Source organism: Octopus sinensis, linkage group LG22 (genome assembly GCF_006345805.1).
Source record: "Octopus sinensis linkage group LG22, ASM634580v1, whole genome shotgun sequence".
Classification (NCBI taxonomy): Eukaryota; Metazoa; Mollusca; class Cephalopoda; order Octopoda; family Octopodidae; genus Octopus; species Octopus sinensis.
Window position 1 is genome coordinate 11,766,258 of NC_043018.1, and position 25,000 is coordinate 11,791,257.

Sequence of the window (25,000 nt, forward strand, 5' to 3'; positions counted from 1 at the left end):
ACGTATATATACATACGTACCTATATATATACATACGTACGTATATACATACGTAGTACGTATATACATACGTACGTACGTATATACATACGTACGTATATATATATATACATACGTACGTATATATATATACATACGTACGTATATATATATACATACGTACGTATATATATATACATACGTACGTATATATATATAAATATATATACATATACATACGTATATATATATAAATATATATACATATACATACATATATATATATAAATATACATACATATATATATATACATACATATATACATACATACATATACATACATATATATATACACATACATACATATATATATACATACATACATATATACATACACATACATACATATATACATACATATATACATACACATACATACATATATACATACACATACATACATATATATATACATACATATATACATATATATATACGTACATATATACATATATAATATATATACATACATATATACATACATATATACATACATATATATATATACATACATATATACATACATATATATATATACATACATATATACATACATATATATATATACATACATATATACATCATATACATACATACATACATATACATACATATACATACATACATATACATACATATACATACATACATACATATACATACATACATATACATACATATATACACATGTATATATACACATATGTATATATACACATGTGTATATATATATACGTATGTGTATATATATATACGTCTATATATATACGTACGTCTATATACATACGTACGTCTATATACATACGTACGTCTATATACATACGTACGTATATATACATACGTACGTATATATACATACGTACCTATATATATACATACGTACGTATATACATACGTACGTACGTATATACATACGTACGTATATATATACATACGTACGTATATATATATACATACGTACGTATATATATATACATACGTACGTATATATATATACATACGTACGTATATATATATACATACGTATGTATATACATATACATACATATATATATACATACATAAGTATATCATCATCATCATCACCATTTAGCGTCCGCTTTCCAAGCTAGCATGGGTTGGACGGGTCAACTGGGGTCTGTGAAGCTGGAAGGCTTCGTGAGGCCCAGTCAGATCTGGCAGTGTTTCACGGCTGGATGCCCTTCCTAATGCCAACCACTCCACGAGTGTAGTGGGTGTTTTTTACGTGCCACCTGCACAGGTGGCAGACGGCCACGAACGGATGGTGCTTTTACACGTCACCGACACAGGGCCAGGCGATGCTGGCAACGGACACGAACGGATGGAGCTTTTACGTGCCACCGACACGGGGCCAGACATAGCTGGCAAACGGATGGTGCTTTTACATGTCACTGGCAACGGACGCGAATGGATGGTGCTTTTACGTGCCACCGACACGGTTGGCAGACAGAGCTGGCAAACGGCCACAACGGACGGTGCTTTTACGTGTCACCGGCACGGGGGCCAGCCGATGCTGGCAACGGACGCGAATGGATGGTGCTTTTACGTGCCACCGACATGGTTGCCAGACAGAGCTGGCAAACGGCCATAACGGACGGTGCTTTTACGTGTCACCGGCACGGGGGCCAGCCGATGCTGGCAACGGACGCGAATGGATGGTGCTTTTACGTGCCACCGACATGGTTGCCAGACAGAGCTGGCAAACGGCCATAACGGACGGTGCTTTTACGTGTCACCGGCACGGGGGCCAGCCGATGCTGGCAACGGACGCGAATGGATGGTGCTTTTACGTGCCACCGACATGGTTGCCAGACAGAGCTGGCAAACGGCCACAACGGACGGTGCTTTTACGTGTCACCGGCACGGGGGCCAGCCGAGGCTGGCAACAGACACGAACACATGGTGCTTTTACGTGCCACCGACACGGGGTCAGACAGAGCTGGCAAACGGCCACGAATGGACCGGCACGGGGCCAGGCGAGGCTGGCAACGAACACGAACGGATGGTGCTTTTACGTGCCACCGACACGGGGGCCATGCAGAGCTGGCAAACGGCCACGAGCGAATGGTGCTTTTACGTATCACCGGCACGGGTGCCAGACGAGGCTGACAGCAGACACGAACGGATGGGTCACTTAACCCCTGCTTTCTGATATATGATGTGATTTTGATGTTTCTCACTGGTCTTGCCGGGTCTTCTCACGCAACAGCATACTTCCATAGGTCTCGGTCTCTGGTCATTTCCCTTGGTGAGACTAGAGTTCGAAGGTCGTGCTTCACCACCTCGACCCAGGTTTTCCTGGGTCTATACTCCTCTTCCACAGGTCCCCTCAACTGCCAGGGTGTGGCACTTTTCACACACCTATCGTCATCCATTCTCACCACATGACCATACCAGCGCAATCGTCTCTCTTGCACACAACATCTGATGCCTCTTAGGTCCAACTTTTCTCTCAAGGTACTTACACTCTGTCGACTATGAACACTGACATTACACATCCAACGGAGCATACTACTTCATCATTCTCGCGAGCTTACGCATGTCCTCAGCAGTCACGGCCCATGTTTTACTGCCATGTAGCATGGCTGTTCGTACACATGCATCATACAGTCTGCCTTTTACTCTGAGCAAGAGGCCTTTTGTTACCAGCAGGGGTAAGAGCTCCCTAAACTTTGCCTAAACTATATATATATACATATACATACATATATATTATATATATACATATATATATATATACATACATATATATATATATACATACATATATATATATACATACATATTATATATATACATATATATATATATATATACATACATATATATATATATACATTATATATATATACATATAATATATATATATATACATACATATATATATATATACATTATATAATATATATACATATATTATATATATCATAATATACATATATATATATACTACATATAATATATATATACATACATATACCATATATATATATACATACATACATATATATATCATATATACATACATATATAATATTATACATACATATATATATATACCATACATATATTATATATACACATTATATATATATATATATATACATACATATAAAAATATTATATCTATACAAAACCACTATTTTGCAAAACAACACGGAAGACTTAATCACATTTATTGATTAAGTATTTCCTTATTTGTTTTATACAAAATAGTGGTTTTGTTACGAAATATTTTTTAAATATTTTACTATATAGCGATTTATATCCTAAATCTGATTTTTTCCCTGTAATTTGGATTTATTCCCATACATATTATTATTTCATACATACATATATATATATATATATATACATACATACATATATATACATCATATATATATATACATCTATACATACATACATATATATATATACATATATACATACATACATATATATATATACAATATACATACATACATATATATATATATATATACATATATACATACATACATTATATTAATATATATATACATATTACATACATACATATATATATATAATATATATACCATATATACATACATAATATATATACATATTAGATACATACATATATATATATACATATATATACCATATATATATATACATACATACATATATAATATATACATATATGATATACATACTATATATTATACATATATAGATACATACATATATATATATACATATATAATACACATACATACTATATATATATAACATATATAGATACATACATACATACATCTATAACATATACATATATAGATACATACACATATATATAACATACATACATATATATACATACATATATATATACATACATACATCTACATATACTATATACATACATACATACATACATACATATACTACATACATATATATATACATACAATACATATATATATATACATACATATAATATATGACATACATATACATACATACATATACATACATATATATATACACATACATATATATACATACATATATATACATACATATATACATACATATATATACATAACATATATACATACATACATATTATATCATACATACTATATATACATACATATATATATATACATACATACATCATACCATAATAATACTATACATTACATACATACATACATATATATATAATAATTATATGAGGGGTCTGATCAATAAGTATCCGGATTCTTGCCATAGTAACAAAGCTAAAGCACACAGAGTGAAGCCGCTTGCACACATTGACCTTTGACTCTGCTGTGCATTGCAACAAATTTTAACATTCTAGCTCACTTCTGCTGTTTACAGCAGTGCTTCAAGAAAGTGTGTAGGTGTGATAGTCACATTGACCATGACAGAGAAAGTTGTCATGCGATACCTGCTCAGAGGCCTATCCAAAGTGGATGGAGAGGAGTGAATGAGCTGCATGCAAGTGTATGAGTGGTTCAGCCGTTTCCAAGGTGGCTGAGAAAATTATATTGACGAACATGTTTAGGAGACCTGCAACCAGCAGAACTGAGGAAAACATTGCAGATGTGCATGTACAACTCCTGCTTTGATCTCTGAGAGAGATTTTAGAACTAGCATCTTTGCTTGTTGCAAAATCAATGACTGTATGTCGCTAGAAATTATATATATTGTGAGCTACAGCCATCTCAGGCAGAATTGCCCAGTGCTGAAGAGAGGCAGAAATAGCCCGAAACCAGGCTGGGCTGTTAGTCCTGTCACTAGAAGGTTGTAGGCATATGCTCCTCTGCTCACAATATCTCAGACACTGCTGTGCATTGTTATCCAGCTAGAGGAGATGTCCTCTTGGGGTTTAAAAAAAATCACAGTAAAGTCCTATTGAAGTGGCTATGAACTTTACTTATTTAAGATGGTTATATTTTGGTGTATTCACGGATGTTAGTCCAGAAACAACATGAGAAGACTGTAATTTGCTTACCTCTTTGGACTGTATTACACATGCATAAAGTATAGCTGACAAAATTTCCATAATTTAATGAAGCCTACTCCTCCAGAGAAATGATAAGCTGCCATCCAGCTTTATCTGAGAATATAATGCCAATATCTTTTGAATACTGTCATCTTAAAATCCTGTAATTTTTACCTTGTCACAGCATCATACCAGCATTCACTACAACATACGTTTCCACTTTTACTATTTTACTAAACAAAAGAGTATTTCATTTTTATTTTGCATCTTTTAAGACAGACTGCCATTGATATTGTTTCCAAATTAATGCAATTTAAAAATTGTATTAATTTAAAATCTAAATTTGAATTAACTTTGAGTCAATTTACAAGAAATAAAATTAATACAACTAACCTCAGTGTGAGCTTCACTCTGGACATCAACTAAAGAGGTGACAATCTCAATTAGTATGTCAAGGTAGGCATGGACCAGCTGGGTCTCCATTTGGAGACAATGGAGGGAATAGTAATTACGGTTTTCCATGTTGGCTATCTGACTTTCTTGCTGGAATAAGAATGAGAGACAGACATTATATGAAAGGACTAATTATGATGAATGGTTTTGGTTAGCTCCGGATTAGTCATCCACAACTATTTAATTCTTTATAGGCAGAGTATTTCTAGCTCAGTGCCAAGAGTGTTGGATAGGATGCTTTGTGGCAGTTTGTTCTGATCCTACCAAGGTCAACTTTGTGTTCTGTCTTATTTTTGGCAGGGTCAGTGGATCCATAAAAAAGATACCATTCCAGGGTTGTGGGTGAGCTACCTTGTGGCATCTGTACTGGCTGGGTTAAAATAGACAGTGAGCCCTGAGTGACAGATCCACCCACCTGCGAGGGTAGTGGGGTTTGAGTCCTCAGGCTTCTCCACACTTTTCTGGAGGTAACTTGTGCTTCATAATTTCCCAGGGGCTTCAATATAATCCAATATTTTATTTAATTTCCCACCTCTTAAAAAGAGGTGGGAAATTTAGTTAATATCTTAAATAACAGTTGAACATGGTTATTCAACTGGCTTTCAGGGAACCTTTACTGGTTAAACTAATAATGGGACACACTGATAGGACAGAGTCAACCAATAGAAGTTTATATCCTGTCCTTCCATTACATGTTCTGATCAATAAGTATCCGGACTGTTGTCATGATAACAATGCTAAAGCATGCAGAGTGAAGCCACTTGGCACAGATTGACCTTGAACTCTCTGTAGTGCATGCGCACTAAGTTTTAATGTTCTAGCTCAATTCTGTGGTTTACAGCAGTGCCCGGAAGGAATGTGTGTGATTGTTACATTGACCATAAAAGAGAAAGATGAGCAGAGAATCTGCATCAAATTTTACCAAAAGCTTGGGGATACCTGCTCAGAGGCCTATGCAAAATTAAAAAAAAATTTTCATCGTTCTTGACACAAAGAGATCTTGTGCCACTGAAACCCGAGTGTCTTTTTGGTCAGCTGAAAGCAGTTTTGGCACAAACGTGGCAGGCACGAGTCTCATACCCAAATCTTCAGTGATAATGGACTGAACTGAGCTGGAACTAATCTGCACATTCTCTGATAACACACGGATGGTGATTCAACATCTGTGATGTTTTTCTCAGTTCTGCTGGTTGCGGTCTCCCAGAACGTTTGACACTATCGACATATTTTCAGCCATCTTGGAAACGCCTGTAACACTCATACACTTTCTGCAACTTTGCATAGGCCTCTGAGCAAGTATTGCCATGACAACTTTCTCTGTCATGGTCAAGTCCGGATACTTATTGATCAGATCTCGTATATTGAGTTATTCTAATGATTGAACTACTTAGTATGGAATCTTTTCACTGCTGCCTTCATAAGAAACATGGGAAGATTTTACGAAGACACAATAAAAGCCAGCACTTAAATTAAACAGCACTCTATTGCCGACCTCAGTGAACTATGCATCTGTGGAGCCTGAGAATGAACTGGTTTCATTGAAAGGATGTCAAACATTGGTCATTCACTATTGATATGGCCAGTTCTAATTCTAATATGTACAGCAATGGCACATACTGGAAGTCTGAGACAGAGAATTGTTGGACTTGCAGAATACTGAAGTAAGAAATAGATTTGTGGAATTGAGAATTGTGGATAAATGAAACAAAATGATGGTTTCAGTTGTTTATCAATTGTATAAACACTATTCCAACACTATGCTATATATGTGATGTATAAAAAATATATATATATACGTGTGTGTGTACTTAAACACACATATATATGAGTTGAACTTACTTGTAATATCTTTTGTTCTAACTGTTCGACAGGACCACTCTGTTGAAGAAAACAAAACAAATTGATTCCGACCATTTATGTTGATGGAATTTTGTTCTTTGAGTTATGTTATGTGGTAATAATTGAAAGGAATTAACTAAAAGTAATACAATTTATGTTTACAAATTTGCGCTGCAAGATTCCTGATGTGAAACCATGTGTTGAAACAAATATTGTTGTATTTTGGGATAGTTATCCCCCCCCCTAATAAACACACACACACACTATATATTCTTTCTTCACTTGTTTATTACTGTTCTTATTTCAACTGAAGTCCACTGTCTGGAAATCTGTCACACATCTGTAACCCCTTCAGCAACACTTCCCATCCTCATGTGTGCTCCTGCTCTGTTTAGTCCATTCTGCAGGAGCACACACACACACACACACACACACACACACACACACACACACACACAAGGATACGTGTGATGAAATAAATGACTGAAGAACGAACATAGAGTGCATGTGTTTATTTGGGGGGGGGGGTGGAACAATGACTATCATGAAATAACAATGATACAATTTATGCTTTGGCAGTATTTTATTTATAACTAGCTGACATACCCAATATTCCTGGAAAAGCAGGACTTATCCCTTGGTTCTGTTCTCATAACTGTTTTGCTAATCCAATAACAATACATAGTATGTAGCCCTTAAAACGGTTTTTGTGCATTTACAGAGAATACCGAACTGTCTTACATAGGATCTTGCTTTTAGGAATTCCCAATGAGTTATGAATACCCGAATTGTGAAGTCAGTTACGTAATAACACAAAATTAGTTACCCAGCAGTAAGAATTCAAATAAAGTAGCTCCGAAAAGGGTTTTAATGTGTTCCCAGAGTATAGAGAACTTAGGAGCAAATACCAATAAGGTATGTATATCAAAATCGTGAAGTATGTTACATAATAAGAGGCTAATCAGAGACAATAACAATTCAAAGTAAATAACTCTGAAAAGGGCTTTTGTGTGTTTCCAGAGAATATTATCCTCAGGGTTGCCAATGTTGAAATAGAATTACAAGGAATCTAGAAACAGACTGACAGTTTTACAGTAGTTATACAAATAAATTCTCATGGCACCTTGGGCCAACCAAAGCCTGTCATGTGTATATATATATATATGCATTGATCGACCTCTCTCTCAACTATGCCCCATACATAACAGTCCAGTAGATTGAGGTGTAGTGAGCTTGGGTTATCTCAGCCTTATGAAATGGCACAGAGTCTTGTTGCAAAACATAGTCTTCCATTGCATACCCTGTCTATCCAGGGCCTCACAACTTCCTCCAACACCTTTGTGTAGACAGCAGCAGTGATTTTTTAGTCCTGTGAAAAAGTGAAGAAGCGTAACATTTCCCTCATTGCTGACAAGTCCCAGAACCATCACAGTTGCTGCGAACATGGTGTTGTCTGACCATTGGAACCTTGTTTGGATCTCTACATTACACACACACGCACAGAGTGAAAGAAAAAGCATCACAGAGACAGGAGGAGGAGGAGAGAGTAGTGATGGGGGGAGTAATACAAATCAAAATTTTAAGGAAATAACATTTTTTGTTTCAAAGTTAACATTCTGAATAAGCACCAAGAAATTTAATGAAACTTAAATGATAATTATGGTATATTTTCTCATATTATCCATAATGGCAAAACTATACTTCCAAAGTAACCCATTATATGATAGGTAATATTCTAGTATTTAAAGGTTTTGTATATCATTGTTATTATGTTAAACTGTCGTAAGTCCACATTTGGCACAATGCATTTTTTTCAATATTTATTTTTGCTTGTAATAGCTGGTTCTTTTGGTCAAACTATCCTTGCTTCAGATGCCGAGATATCAAAAGTTGTCAAAGTGTAATACAGTGGTTTTGCTACAGAATGGTGAAACTAATTTTCATTTTCTGAAAAGGCAAGGTTTTGGACTTACAACACTTTTGCATAATAGCAATGATATATTGTGTAAACGTCAATGATCTTTGATAATGCAGTATTTTTAAAAACCTGACAACTTACCAAAAATACTCTGACTTGAGCAAAACTACCCTTTCAAGATATCTCTAAGTATTTGGTTAAGAGAAGTTGTAGCTACTTCATCAGTTACCTTGCTAAAATCTTTCTGAGTTGTCTGTTGGCAAAATTTTAACGGAGATGAGCACAATAACAAAAGTTTACCTCAGTCGTGCCTACAGTTGCAGACATCATTCTCTTTTTATATTGTCCCATCTTTTGAAGTGCTCTCTGGTGGTCATGCAGTACACCTTTCTCATGACGGTCACACAAGTCCTAAAACAAAAGCCAATAAATGCCAATAGTCAGAGACTTCAAAATCAAAGCAAGTCAAACTCTTTATAAACAGAATGCTCCAATAATTCTAACGTATTGCCTTTGTATGAAGATACACACACATGGTATTTGTGCTAAATTTAACAAATTGCACAAAAGGAAAAGAAAACAACATCCCATCCAAAAATAAAAGTATTAGGTTGTCTCACATGAAATGTCATATTTGAAATGGGTTTCTTACGAGTCATAAATGGATTTTTAATGAGTCTCTATGTATTATGCTTGTGTTTACTCTTAACTCATTTTCTTTCTAGACAATACTATTATTCAAAATTGCTACCCACAGCACTTAAGACAATGTTGACAACCGAACAATACCAAATGGTTTTCTTGTACGAATACAAGTTGGGTCACTCTGTCACCGAAGCTCTATGAAACGGCAAGCGGGCTTTTGGTAATGATTTTGTTGACATTAGAACTGTTCAGAGATGGTTCCAAAGATTTCATCCAGGAAATGAAAGCCTTAAAAATTGAATCAAGGGGGAGACCAAAATCAGTTGTTTGGCATGATGAATTGAATGCTTTGGTTAAACAAAATCCAAGAACAATGGTCCGAAAAATCGGATCAGAGCTCCATTCATCTCCTGCAACTGCTTCTTGACACTTGAAGAAAATTGGAAAAGTCAAAAAGATGAAATTCAAAGAAACAGACGCCTTACAGTGTGTTCCATGTTGATTTCTCGGTTGGAAAGAGAACCATTTTTGTATCGACTCATTATGTGCTTTGAGAAATGGATACTCTTTGATAACAGCAGGAGGACAAGAGTCACCAAAACACCATTGCACCCTAAAAAGTTGATGGTCAATAAAGGGGGTTATTCATTATTAATTTTTGTAACAGCAACATCCTATTGTCAGGAAATTGATTGTATGCACGAAAAGTTTTTAGAAAGCAACCGAGTTTAGTGAATAGAGATGACCCTATGATAATGCCTCACACTTCTCAAGATATGGTCTACAAGTTGCAAAGCCTGAATTAGGAAATTTTGGCACATCCTCCTTATATCTCTCCTATTGATTATCACATATTTAAACACTTCGAGTTTGCTATATGCAATAAAACATTCTTAAATAAAGAAGAGGTAATTGTAGCATTCAAACAGTTTATCAGCGTAAAAGATGACAAATTCTTTGAAGATGTAGTGTGAAAGGGAGATAACTACGCTGAGATAGCCATGTGATGTGTCTGGATGAGGCCAGCTACGTGAAGAAGTAGAAGCGTCACACCGTAACGGTGCAGGGAAGAGGTAGAGCCAGGAAGAATTAGGATGAGGTGGTGAAGCACGACCTTCAAACGTTGGGCTGCTCAGAGGCAATGGCAAGCCAAGTGAAATTGTAGTCATCGCCAATGCCAGTGTCACCATTCGAGAAGATACTTGCCTAAGGTGTCATGCAGTGGAACTGAAACTGGAACCATGTGGTTGGGAAGAAAGCTTCTTACCACACAGCCACGCCTGCACCTATGTATTTCTATTTCAGAATGATGTGTTCAAATCACTAGGTTTTATAGGTTTGTATTTGAATACATTAAATGTACACTTAATAAAGGACTCAATAATGGGTGTAGAGTAAAATATTTATTAAATATATAGATAAAAGATCATGAATAAACAAGATGTATTCTATGTATAGTTTAGAAGAGGTAGTGGAATAACTTACTCTGTATGCTGTTAAAATATCCAGAAATATTGCCAGATGTTCCACAACCATTTCCTCCTCATCAGCAGCCTAAAATTCAAAGACAATATACACAGTTTATATATATACACACACACACTCATGATACACTTTTATTTGAACTAATGTAAGTTGGTTGTCTAGCCCACCCCACATGTCAACTTTATGTAAACCTATCATCCTACGATCAAAGACACGTGTGACCAGACTTACCTTTTACTTGTTTCAGTCATTAGACTGCGGTCATGCTGGGGCACCACCTTAAACTGTCTATATTTTTTTAGACAATGTATCTAAGACTACATTATTGAATGTGTTTTTTTTTATTTAAGAAGATAAAATGATTTGAGATTTGACAACTATTTCTAGCAGGTTAAGCAACCACATAGATGCATCCTTACTGATTTGTTATTGCTGCTGTTTAGCCCCCAAGTCAGTTCTCATCATTCTATCTTTTATCGATTAGGGCTACATGTGCTAACAGTGTGCCAAAGGGGTGTCTTGGATTTTTAAAAATGTAACTGAAAGATTTCGAAAATCTATGCAAATGTTGAAGTGTCTCAAACAATTTGCTACAATTTTGTTAATAAAGTGAGAAGCGATTGTTTTCTATATTTTCTCTAAATCTAACTTTAAACAATATTTTTGTTCTTTACTTGCCATGTGAAGTACACCAGTAATGATACCAACCCACCTGGGACTGACCCTCAGTTCTATGATACAAGCTTTCTGTTTTAAAATGATCGAGATTAAAACCTTCCAGCAAGATTTCATCTTGTTTAAAACACCAGATTAATTAATTACAAAGTTCATTAGTTTCAAAATTAACTGAAACAAAAGCAGAAATAAGGAACGGGTTTAGTCTTCTGTTTGCTGCAAAGTCAGAAGGACTGGAATCCCTGTAGCACAATGCGGTTTGAAGGTGATGTAGGTGCTATTTTAGCAGGTCAACCAACTACATAAACACTCCCCTCACTAACTAAGCATAGTTGTGGTGCTGGGTGCCGTTGCTGTTGGTTGGTCCTTACCTCTTGAGTACTTTTGTCAGCAACAGCAGCAAATTCAAGGGAAAGATTCTTAAAGACACATTTCAGCTTTGGCCACGATGAACTTGTACCTGTGGTCCATGTTGTTAGACAGGTTGTGTCCGTACCAATTGTCCTGGAATGGAAATGATCATAAAAATAGACGAATAAGGGTCAATCAGAAACATTTGTGGAGTAGGAAGATACAAGAGAAAGTAGAGTTCAGATATGGAAGATGTTCAGGAGCCATAAAGACTGGACACTTGGGGTCCCAGTGTTCATTGGATATATTAAATGATTTCTGCTACCTAGGGGACTAAATTAGTAGTGAGGGAGGAAGCACAGAGAGTACAGCAGCTAGAATAAAAATAGGATGGAGGGAATTCAGGGAGCTTTTACCTCTGTTGGCAACCAAAGGTTTCTCTCTCCCAGTGAAAGGAAGGTTGTATGATGCATATATACAGACAGCAATTCTACATGGGAGTGAGATGTGGGCTCTGAATGTGGAGGACACATGAAGGTTATAGAGGAATGAGGCTAGTATGCTGTGTTGGATGTGTAATGTAAGTGTACATGTTTGACAGAGTATTTAGTGTATTGGGAGAGAGAGAAGTTAGGCATAAAGGGAATTAGATGCAGCATGTAAGAGAGGAGACTGTGCTGGTTTGGTCATGTGATGTGGATGGATGCTGACAGCTCTATAAAGAAGTGCTATTCACTCAAAGTAGATGAAGCACATGGAAGAGAGACATGGGATGAAGTACAGAAGGACACCTCAGTACGCTGTACCTTTCAGATGAGAAGACTGGTACTCTGCAGTAGAAGTGTTAAAGCTGGTTCACATATGGCCAAGAGATGGTCCCAGCAAAGTTGACAATGAAAGGAGAAAAGGGTTAGTTTCCATTAAGATGTTATTCACCTTAATTCTTTCCCAAACTGGAGCATATCACTAGCGTAAGCTGTAGACTGGCTGACAAGTCGTTCAGAAATATCTTTTAATTTCGTTACACTGTTATATAAAGCTTTTATGTGTTCTTTACTGTTTGCTAACTGACTTTGGGTGTCCCTGGGAACCAGATCCTGAAAAGAGAAGCATTTCATTGTTATATGTTACGACAAGAATATTTGAAATTTATAAATTCAAACACAAAAAAGAACAATATGTTCTTTTCTTTCTATTGGTCTGAAGGAGGTAGTTGTGTGCATTCTGTCACTGCTGACATTGATGCATAAACTGCACCTGGATAAAATATTTGCCCTTGCTAGAAATTCTAAGCTTCACAATTTCTGAGAGGAACTTTTTAATGGCAACCATCCATCTACCTAAAGACGAAGCTGTTTATTTAAGATCTACACTGGATATAAGTCCTACATTAAACTACTGCTCATCCATCTGAAGTGCTGCTATTACTTCGACTACCTACACATTCTAGATGATATCTAAAATAAGGCCAACTGACCAATTGGTTAGGACTCCCTCACACCCCACTACAACAGCGTTCTCTCTGTCACTCCTACTGTGTCAATAACTGTTTCTACACTTCTGGACAAACAAGTTATATATACTCACCCAAGCCTACAAATACTCTCACCTGCCTTCTCACTTACTCCCATCATGCCCAGGGCCATTGCATGACTTTTAGAGGCCCCCTGCAACTTTTTGTTTCGAGGTCCCATCTCTTCAATCAAAATTCATAATCTATGCACCTTTTATTCATAGCTATATTTTGTTTTATTCTATCTGAAGTTCAATATTTCACGTTATCCCAAAGAACATCTTTAAAAGTACAAGTTAAAATTCATTTAGGGCTGGAACTATCGTATCATTTCATGTTTAGGAAGGCCAACATTTAATTGGGCTGAATATTTATGTGATGGACTCACAAATATCAGAAGACAAGCCTTTCAAAATAACAACTGTGAACTCCATTCTGTTCAGAAATAGCAAGTGTTGTCACTGCACTTATCGCTTAATTTCATTTCCCTGAAACTATCACAACTTATTTTTGTTTGTGCTTTTGCATTAAATAGTGATTTGTAAAAATTGAAAATCTTTAAACAGTTTAGTTCTAAAATAATAATCAAAATAATAATAACTAGCTGGACCCATGAAAAATTCATGGAAAACATAAAAAATGTAAGCATCTTTAAATTGCGAGCTGGTGCCATGAGAACTGTTTCTATATTGTTACACTTACAGAATATAGAAAGAAGTGGTAAAACCGATAACTAAATAATCCAACCAAAATATCTGTTATGCAAATGTAAACAGAATGACTATTTAGTACATATTCAAAGAACCTTCTTGGTTTAGCGGTATGGAATATTCTTCCGGTATTCTTTTACTTGTTTCAGTCATTTTATGTTGACCATGCTGGAGCACTGACCTTTAGTCGAAGAAATCGACCCCTGGACTTATTCCCTGTAAGCTGAGTGCTTATTCTATCAGACTCTTCTGCTGAACAGCTAAGTTACGGGGACGCAAACACACACACACACACACACACACACAAATATATACATATGACGGACTTCTTTCAGTTTTCCGTCTCCCAAATTCATTCAAGAGGCTTTGGTCAACCCGAGGGTATAATAGAAGACACTCTTTAAAGTATTGAATTTCGTGTAGCCACCTGTTGGCAACTTTGGCACTCATTTTGTAGTGGGTATTACCCATTTTTCTGGGCTCTTTTCACAGCTATACCCCGTTCGAAATTTGCATTAATTTTTGTATGAAAAGAAAAAAAAAAGGGAACAGGGCTTGTTTATTGCTTGTAGAGAAAACGTTAAATGTGCCTCAAAAAAAAAACAAAAACACAAAAAAAACATGGTCTTTCCTCCGAACTACAAGACATGAAGAACTATCAAACAAAGCAAATAAGTATCATGGGTGGGGGAAATAAGAGAGAACTGACACTCGATCATTCTAGAACTCCCAGAATAAAAACGTTAACACATGAAAGACCTTTCTTCTATTCATTACTAAATGTCTTTCTCTCTTCTTCATTGTTAAAAGAAAAGATCCATCATATTTCAGTCTAATTGTCTTCGTAAATGACTGATGCTTTCCTTCCTCTGTCTCTATTGCTTCACTCCTTTTCTCTTCGGTTAAGAGAGTGAAGGTGCGTGGCTCAGTTGTTAGGGGTATTTGGCCCACAATCGTAGTTTTGATATATGTGCCAAGGCCACTTTCCAAAACATCAATGCCAGTGCTCAACTGGTACAATAGGTCATTTTATTAACCTTGGAAGGATGAAAGGTAAAGTTGACAATGGCAGAATTTGAACTCAGAAAGTAAAACTGGAAGAAATTCTACCGAACAGTTTGTCAGTGATTCAGTCAGTTAGCAACAACAACAATTACAACCTTTTACAAAATAGGCAATTGAATAAGGGTCCCTGTACAAAACCTTAAAGCATCATGTTTTACACTAAATACCTACCTTGGCTTTGTCAGCCAAATTACTGGTCATGAATTCATCAGGAATTCCACGAAACTGTTCCCGGAGTTTTGTCTGAACATCCTGTGAGAGGGGAAAATGAAATTAATTTTATCCTTTCATATATTTTAAAATTTAAAAAGAACAAATGGAGGGAAAAACAGGATGTGTGGAATCAAGCATCTGTAACTGTGGTCTTCAGGTATTCTTTTCTTTACTCATTTCAGATGGAGGCACCGCTTCCAAGGGCCGTAGCTGATCACAGAATTGACCCCCAGTGTTTCTTTCAGAGGCTTGTACTTAGATTATCAAACACTATTTATTGGCTAACTCAATTAGAGGACAGCCACACAGCAATGCCTAACCTAAGAAATAATGAAATTGTTTGTGTACAATTAAAAAGTAGCAAGAAATTACAATGTAGATTCTTGTTGTTTAATAGCAAGTCAGCTCTCATTGAGCTGATTTATAATCAAAGGCACTCCAACCATGAGCATCCTTTAGGTGTACTCACATTATTGTACATCTACATAATGATTCAGTGGAGGCACATGGCCTAGTGGTTAGAGCAGCGGACTCATGGTTGAGGGACCGCAGGTTCGAATCTCAGACCGGCCGATGTGTGTGTTTATGAGAAAAACACCAAAGCTTCACGCAGCTCTGGCAGAAAGTAATGGTGAACTTCTGCTGACTCTTTCGCCACAACTTTCTCTCACTCTTTCCTCCTGCATCTTGCAGCTCACCTGTGACGGACCGGCATCCCGTCCAGGTGGGGAACCTATATGCCAAGGAAACCGGGAAACCGGCCCTTATGAGCCAGGCATGGCTCGAGAAGGAAGAAACAAACAACAACAACATAATGATTCTCTCATAACAACTTTGGCAAGTACAGTGAAGTGTATGCCTTGCTAATGGGGTCAAATAAGGTGAAAGCCTGAGCACAGTTGTTTCCTCTACTTGCCAAAATAATTAAAATAATATTAGTCTGTGTTAATTAGTAAACTCCTGTTGTGATTGGGAAACATAACAAAGCAATGGTGTCAATAGTGACAAGGACAACAACAATGACGATGAATTTTCACCTATAAACTGCTGAGACATGGCAATCTGTGTTCTTGCACTTTTCCCAGTCATCGGACTGGAGTAAGCGACAATAACTTTAAGACTAAAGTTGCCAACAGAACCCAAATTCTGACAGGTACAATGAGAGGCAAAGTAGACCTGGGCAGGATTTGAAATTGGAAAGTAGCCAAATACCAACAAGTATTTTGTTATACATTTCACCAACTCTGTCATCCATCGAAATTGGAAATAATAATCATCTACAAGAAAGGACTTCCAGATGAATCAAAGATATTGGTTCTTTCCAAATGATAACAGAACAAAGTAAATATATCTACTTTTTAGATCACAAGCTGATATAATAGGGAAAAAGCAGATAAAGTCATTCACCTAGAATAAATATTTTCCCTATAAATTTGATTCACCAAGTTACCAGTTATTGTTTTACAATAATGATTATATATATATATATATAAAATATATAGACTGGTAGGAAACAGTAAATAATTGTTTCTAATAGAGGCACAAGGCCTGAAATTTGGGAATAAGTAGTTAGTTGGATGCCATCATCCCTAGTACTTTTATTTTATCAACCTTGGAAGGATGAAAGGCAAAGCTGGCCACAACGGAATGTAGAACACAGAATGTAAAGAACAAAGGTCACAAACCATTTTTTTCTGATGCTCTGTGGTTCTGCCAGTTCATCACTTTAAGTGAAGCAAATAATGACTACCACAACACAGAATTATTATTATTATTATTATTATTGATTATTCAAAGAATAGAGCAAAGAAAATTGTCTAAATGGATACAAGGGTGAAAAGGAGAGAAAGAAGAGAAAAATGTATTACAGACTTTGACTTACCGAACCAACAAATGTAAGAAAACATTCAAATAACTTATCATTATGCATACGAGGATGTCGGCCAATAATGTTAAGGTAGCGACGTAATGACTTCCTGCGATGCTCAATGAATTCACGATTGGCTGGAATGAAATGGAAAATTGTTTACGATTAAAAATAAGGAGAAAAAGGATTTCTTTGTTAAATTTAGTACTTATTTTGGGAATTTATCAACGATTGACCATGCAAATGAAAGCACTAAACACGGGCTACATGTAGCTGTAAATTTCTTTCAGAAAAAATGAAAACGGTAAACAATAAAAGATAAAAGGTAAAAATATGTAAAAATGAGAAACCGCCCCTTAAACTGTTCCCATCCCAAAATGAGACAAATAACCAAGAAATCAAACAACTTTATCGCATTTCAGCTTTATAGATATTGATTGCCGTCACTAATGTCTAGGGGTTGATGACAATAATATATTAAGATTAGTGGGAATATTTAAACTTTTTGCAGCTGTCAACGCTTTCTCTCTATAGATACAGACAGACATACAGTGAGTGAGGTGGTGGGAGAAAGAGTGACAGAGAGATGGTGAAGCTGTCAAACGTTATAGAGAGAAAGTGAAGGGAAGGAAGGAAAGAGAGAGATGGAGGAAGACAGGGTGATATGTGAAAGAGAGAAACGACAAACACTTGTCAAAGTGTGGGTTTTGTTGCCCTAGTAACCACAACTTTTGAGATATGGGTTTCTAACTTAGTCCACTCACTTTGTCGCATCTTTTTACATGTCCCTGTAAATTTTGGAGACAATCTGACCCCATCTAGTGCCCATTAACCCGTTCCAATCCCAAAATGAAACAAACTTTTCGCATTTCAGCTTTATAAGTATTGACTAGCTTAAGGTGACCCTCTCTACGCACGGTTGTGGTTGTTACTTTCTGTTTCTTATCGCCACATTCTCCCTCTTTGTTTCTCTCTCCTTTCTCACTGTGTGTGACAAAAGTTTTCCAGACAATGGACATAGATAAAATAAGAACAGTAATAAACGAGTGAAGAATGATTATGTAATGTGTGTGTGTTTATTTGACAAGAAAAAAAAACAAAACAAAACAATCTTGAAACAATTCTTGTTTGGAATGGTGGAATTCAAAAGTTGATAAAAAGCTCCTATGATGTCAGCAACAATTAATTCTCTCTCATAGGAATATAGTTTCTAAAATGAATAGAGAAATTTGAAGAATTACTTTGGTCCAGCAGTAGAACATCTGCCATATCTACAAGAGATGTGGGTTCATGTCCCACAGGTGGCCTTCAGATTTTTCTCTCAATGATGTTACAAGACAACAGTCTGGTTTGCAAATATTTGAAAAAGAAAAAAAATTCTTGTCCCTAGAGCCAATGCTTTTGATGGCTGCCGGCTTGGTCTAGACTTTAACCCTTTAGCATTCAAACAGGCCATATCTGGTTCAAATGTTTGATCTATTTTATGTTCAAGCAGGCCAGATCCCGCCTCTCACACCTACCCTACAGTGTCATTCTAAACGTAGACAATCACATCATCAAAATCACGAAGCTATGAGATAATGCAGAATTAATTTGAAATAATGTGGGTAAATAAGCATTACAATTGATGAATTAAGGTGAATGCTAAAGAGTTAAAGAATAAAAATTGATGACAGAATTGTAACCAAAATTAGAATTTGACTGACAATAGATTAATACCACAAGCGGAATGGATTGAGAGATTGTGTTTTCTGGGCATCTCTCTGCATGGAGCAATATTATTAGAGCAGAGGCCAAGCCGAAACTGGAACAAAATCTGAGTGTTATCGAGATCAGTAGTTTTTGTCTTTTAAAATTAATTCTGAAGGATAAAAATCTAGTTTGAGATACAAATCAGTGGACTCAGAACTTGTTAATAGCAAATATTAATTATTGTTCAAAAGCAAATATCAATTATTGCTCTTTTGGCCTCTATCAACAAATCTACAATCCATCTGAGTTCAGTAATGTCTGTCAATATGTAGAATAAATTTCTAGAAAACGTTGAGTACTGGTGATGGTGCCATGTAAAAAGCACCCAGTATGCTCTGTGAAGTGGTTGGCATGAGGAATGGATCTCCAGCTGTAGAAACGAAGCCAAAACAGACTAAGGGACCTGGTGTGGTCCCTAGCTTTGCTAGCTCCTATCAAGCTGTCCAACCCATGCCAGCATAGAAAATGGACATTAAATGACAATGTGAAAAAAAAACTTTTACTTTTTACTTCTATTTTAACAAACTAATTAAGGGTGGAAGTGGATTAGTGTCCCTGATCTTTGCAAGCTCTCTCAGGAATATTTTACTCACACAATTGTTTGCAAGAAAGCAAGAAATTAATTAGCTACAACAATGTAATTACGTATTTAAAAAAAAAAGAAAGAACTGCAATATATCTACACAATCTGATAATATGATATAATACTTTATGTAACACATCAACCAGTACCAGTGTGTACAGGTCAGAATTTAAGAACAATAGTAAACTCAGGATATCTTAGCAGTTAATTCATAAAAATAACTCCAGGCCTGGTTGTATCGTTAAGAAATTCACTTTCCAACCAAGTGATTTCAGGTTCAGTCTCACTGTATGGCCCCTTCTGTTATATTCCAGGATCAGTTTGCTGATTAGATTTGGGACACAGTAACTGGTATGTGTGTGTGTGTGTGTGTGTGTCTCCTTGTTTAGACATCACTTGCTAACTGTAAACAAGCATTACCATCGTATACCATGGGGCAATAAAAATTCTGGGTTCCACAAGAAATAAAAAGTGAATTAGTTTTTGTGTTTTGAGGACAGCTAAAATGGCCTTCGAACAATGCAGTTACATTTGAACAAACGTAATGTAAACTTAGTTGTTCCTAAAAAGACAGCATGGTCTCAGCTGTTCTAGTTGAGTTTGATTTTAGGCCTGCCTGCTCAGGGCTAAACAACAACAGCTTAGTAATAGTGAGATCTAACATTGGTACAAGGTCAATCTGACTTTTCTGCACACGATTAGCACCAATATCATTAACCATGAGATGAAAAAATGACAATATTCAAATTAAGAATGCTGAAGACTGACAGACAAAACTGGGGCCCTAACATCCGTCATTCAGCCATGATTTCAAAGGAATAAAAAAAAAACCAACAACAAAAAACAAAACAAACCAAGACACTCACCGCCCATCATTTTCTTTGGAGGTAACCTGGGGATCATTCGGTAAGGAAACCGCATCATTAACATTTCGTTGATTACTAAGAAATCATTGTATCGACGTAGAACTGTACTGTGAAATTTCTGAAAGTAAAACAATATAAAAGTCAAAACTATATATTTCATTGATATTTGATTAAGGCCACAAATTTTGAGGTGGAGTGTAAAGGATTTAAATTTGCCTGAAGGTGGCACTGGTGCTTAGTTTATTGATACCAGCAGAAAGACCGACACATTTGATGAAAATGAATCAGTTTTTTGTGTTTTTTAGGATAGCTAAAATGGCTCTCCAACAATGTAATTGCTTTTAACAAACATAAGATAATTTGTGTCAATTTTTCAATTATGATTTTTCTTTGTATCCTTTGTCTAATAGTACACACTCAGTAAATATTTCTTTCATTATTTTATTGTAGTACTAATCGCCCATTTAACCTTTTAGCATTCAGATTACTCTGTCAAATGTGAGGCTTGTTTATTAATATTGTTTTCAATTAATCATACATTATCTTATAGCTCAGAAATTTTTATAGCTCATCAAATCTGGTATTATTCCTCAATTAAGGCAATCCTGTAGCTGTTCCCCCAGCCACCCATGTAGACTACTAAATTTCTTTAACCAGTACCCTTGAACTAAATCTGGTCCCAGGCCCATCCAATTCAGCATTTTTCCTAACACTTTACTCATTAATGCACTAATTAGTCTTAGATTTGGCTACTTCTCATTCACTACTTCTTCTCTCACTTTCTGTAACCATACTGCATCTCCATTATGATTGACTGGATTATCCCAAATACTACTCCAGAACTTTCTATCTTCTTCTGCGTTAGGTTTCTCATCTTCAGTACTTTCTTCTCCACTATTTGTTTAATTATAAAATCTCTTCTGGTCTGTCTCAAAATAATCTATTCTGTTGATACTGATCTATTCTTTTCTTATATCCAGAAAGCTTACCTACTACAGCTATGATATGCTGTTTCAACTCTTCTATGATTGCCCCAAATCCTTTTTCATTGACTAAGTATCTACTTTCCTAAAGGTGGTGAGCTGGCAGAAATGTTAGCATGTTGGGCGAAATGCTAAGCGGCATTTCATCTGTCTTTACGTTCTGAGTTCAAATTTCACCAAGGCCGACAAATTAAGCACCAGTTGCATACTGGGGTCGATTTAATTGACTGCCCCACCACCACCACCAAAAAGTGCCTAGAGTAGAAAAGAATATACTTTCCAAGTCATTTCTAGAAGTTGCTTCTGTTGGTAGCTTTTAATGTTGGCAATCGTTTTCTTCTTTACTCATTACTTCCTGCAACTCATCTAAGATCTTCTTTACTTAAATTGCTGGTGCCGTTTGTCCCTTCCTTATTGACAGTGGTTAGTGGACATTAAACGATGATGATGATGATGATGATTTGTGAAGAGAGACCAAGAAACAGAGGCACAGAGTGTTGTTTCTATACACCACTTGAAGTATCTTTCCTCCATGCCGCCTGGATTTGCAAGGTTTGCAATACTGTTGGGACAACTACCCTGGTCCCACATAATACCTTTTTGCAATCAGGGGATGTATTATTTGAGAAGTAGTAATATAACTTTCATATAATTTTCTGAGGAGAAAGCGACACAACTCGTGATCTTTGTAAGTCCTCCTATTGAAACCGACTCCTCTGATCTTCAGTTTGAACGTCTGTTGTAATTCAATGTTTGCAGAAGAGAAAAACAAACTATGAATAAAAAGATTATTGAAAATGTTGATGAAGCTAAAGGGGGAAAATCTTTGGTGAAGCTGAAATCAGGAGATGCCCAGTTTTAAATGACAAAAAGTAAATATCTGTCCACTTTTAAGCATAAGATTAAAGCAGGTAAGGTGAAGGTATTATATGGAAAATTCCTTTCATACATATACACAGGCACAAGTGTTGCTGTGTAAGTAAGAAGTTTGCTTTCCAACTACATAGTTTTAGGTTCAACCCCACAGCATGGCACCTTAGGCAAATGCCTATTACCACAGCTCCAGTCTGACCAAAGAGCCTGGTGAGTGAATCTGGAAAATGGAAACTGAAAGAAGTGTGTGTGTGTGTGTGTTCATGTCTCCTTGTCTTCACAATATAAAATAGTTGTACATGAATATCACCATGTTATAAACAGTGTCATTCATTTCCAATCTTCTGTAAAAACATGTCCAGCTATAGGAAAATACTACCTCATTTGGCAACAGGTGAGGGTCGGCGACAGGAAAGGCATCCAACTTTAGAAAATCTGTCTCAATGATTTGTAAGCAGGGAAAAGTGGATGTTATGATATTGATGATGCTGATTAAAAAAAAAGGAGAAATAAAATAATTACCTGGCTTGTGATTTCATATTCAACATGTTTTAATATTAAACCTTTCTTTTCAGGCACCAGTTCCACTTTAATGTTTTCGAGGTCGTACAACTCAGAGTACGTATAATTAAGAATTGTGGGAGACATGTCTCGTCTTAAATGAATGCAGAAAGCTTTCAAATCACTTAAATCACCGAGTGTAGGTTTAGGTAGTTCTGAAATTGAAAATCAAAAAGATAATGATAATAATCATTTCTACTATAGACACAAGGGATGAAATTTGGGTGAGGGGAATGCATCAACCCCAGTACTCGACTGGTACTTATTTTATCAACCCCAAAAGGATGAAAGGCAAAGTTGACCATAGTGGAATTTGAACTCAGAATGTAGCAATGGGCAAAATACTGCTAAGCATTTTGTCCAGCGCCACCTTAATAATAATTTCAAATATTGCCACAAGGGCAGCAATTTTAGGGGAGTGGATGAGTCGATTATATCAACCCGTGTTCAACTGGTACTTAATTTATCGACCCCGAAAGAATGAAAGGCAAAGTTGACCTTGGTGGAATTTGAACTCAGAACATCAAGGCGGACAAAATGCCACTAAGCATTTCGCTCGTGTGCTAACAATTCTGCCAGCTTGCCACCTTAATAATAATAATCCTTTCTACTATAGGTACAAGGCTTGAAATTTGGGGGAGGGGGATAGTCGATTTCATTGACCTCAGTATTTCACTGATACTTAACCATGAAAGGATGAAAGGCAAAGCTGACCTCAGCGTAATTTGAACTCAGACTGTAGCATGGGCAAAATACTGCTATTTATTTCGTACTGAGTGCTAATGATTCTGCCAGCTCACCACCTTAATAATGATTGTAGTAGGTGTAGTAGTAGTAGTAGAAGAAAAGCCAGCAATTTTAAAGAAGTGAGTTACTTGATTAAATTGACCCTGAAACTTAATTGGTTCTTATTTTACTAATCCCAAAGGGATGAGAGGAAAAGTTGATCCCAGAGGGATTTGAATTCAGAAAGAAGAGCAGCAAGAAATACAACAAAGCATTTTTTTTGATGCTCTACAAGTTTTTGTGGCTTCTTAATAATAATAATTCTCTACTAAAGGCACAAGGCCTGACATTTGGGGGAGGGGGTGCCAGTCGATTACATCGACTCCAGCATTTAACTGGTACTTATTGACCCTGAAAGAATGAAAAGCAAGGTCAACCTCAGTGGAATTTGAACTCAGAAAATAAAGTCAAACAAAATAGTGCTAAGCATTTTGCCTAGTGCATAACTGGTACTGATTTAATTGATCCTGAATTTGAACTAAGAACATAGCGATGGCCAAAATGCTGCTAAGCATTTCATTCAACATGCTTACCATTCTGCCAGCTCACTGCAATAATAGTACTAAGCTGCATGCAGTGGTAAGGCTTGTGTTTGGGAGTTGTGCATTTGTGGGGAGGATGGAGTTATCCCTTAATTACCATTACATCCAGGTATGTTCTGACCCGGAACAGTAGGAGTTAGGGTCAGGGTTTCGTCATACATTAACCTTTCAACATCTTGCATAAAGCAACCACTCTTATTCTCCGCCTCAGCCAAAGAGTTTTTTTAGTTTTGTGAGTTACAAAGCAAACTCAACTAGTATTGGTGTCATGAAAACATGTA

At 36.2% G+C, this 25,000-nt stretch overlaps 1 protein-coding gene across 1 annotated transcript in view; it reads right to left on the reverse strand.

The window, feature by feature from the left end:
* Positions 1 to 25,000, reverse strand: part of LOC115223186 (sorting nexin-8) — a 59,252-nt gene that overhangs the window by 1,433 nt on the left and 32,819 nt on the right. Inside the window, exons 4-13 of the mRNA XM_029793630.2 lie at positions 23,353 to 23,546; positions 20,975 to 21,092; positions 17,789 to 17,910; positions 15,865 to 15,945; positions 13,342 to 13,502; positions 12,426 to 12,558; positions 11,380 to 11,448; positions 9,550 to 9,660; positions 7,332 to 7,370; positions 5,433 to 5,582 (exon numbers count right to left, since the gene is read on the reverse strand). Of these exons, the coding sequence (XP_029649490.1) occupies positions 5,433 to 5,582; positions 7,332 to 7,370; positions 9,550 to 9,660; positions 11,380 to 11,448; positions 12,426 to 12,558; positions 13,342 to 13,502; positions 15,865 to 15,945; positions 17,789 to 17,910; positions 20,975 to 21,092; positions 23,353 to 23,546 (1,178 nt within the window). The remainder of the gene's footprint in view (positions 1 to 5,432; positions 5,583 to 7,331; positions 7,371 to 9,549; positions 9,661 to 11,379; positions 11,449 to 12,425; positions 12,559 to 13,341; positions 13,503 to 15,864; positions 15,946 to 17,788; positions 17,911 to 20,974; positions 21,093 to 23,352; positions 23,547 to 25,000) is intronic.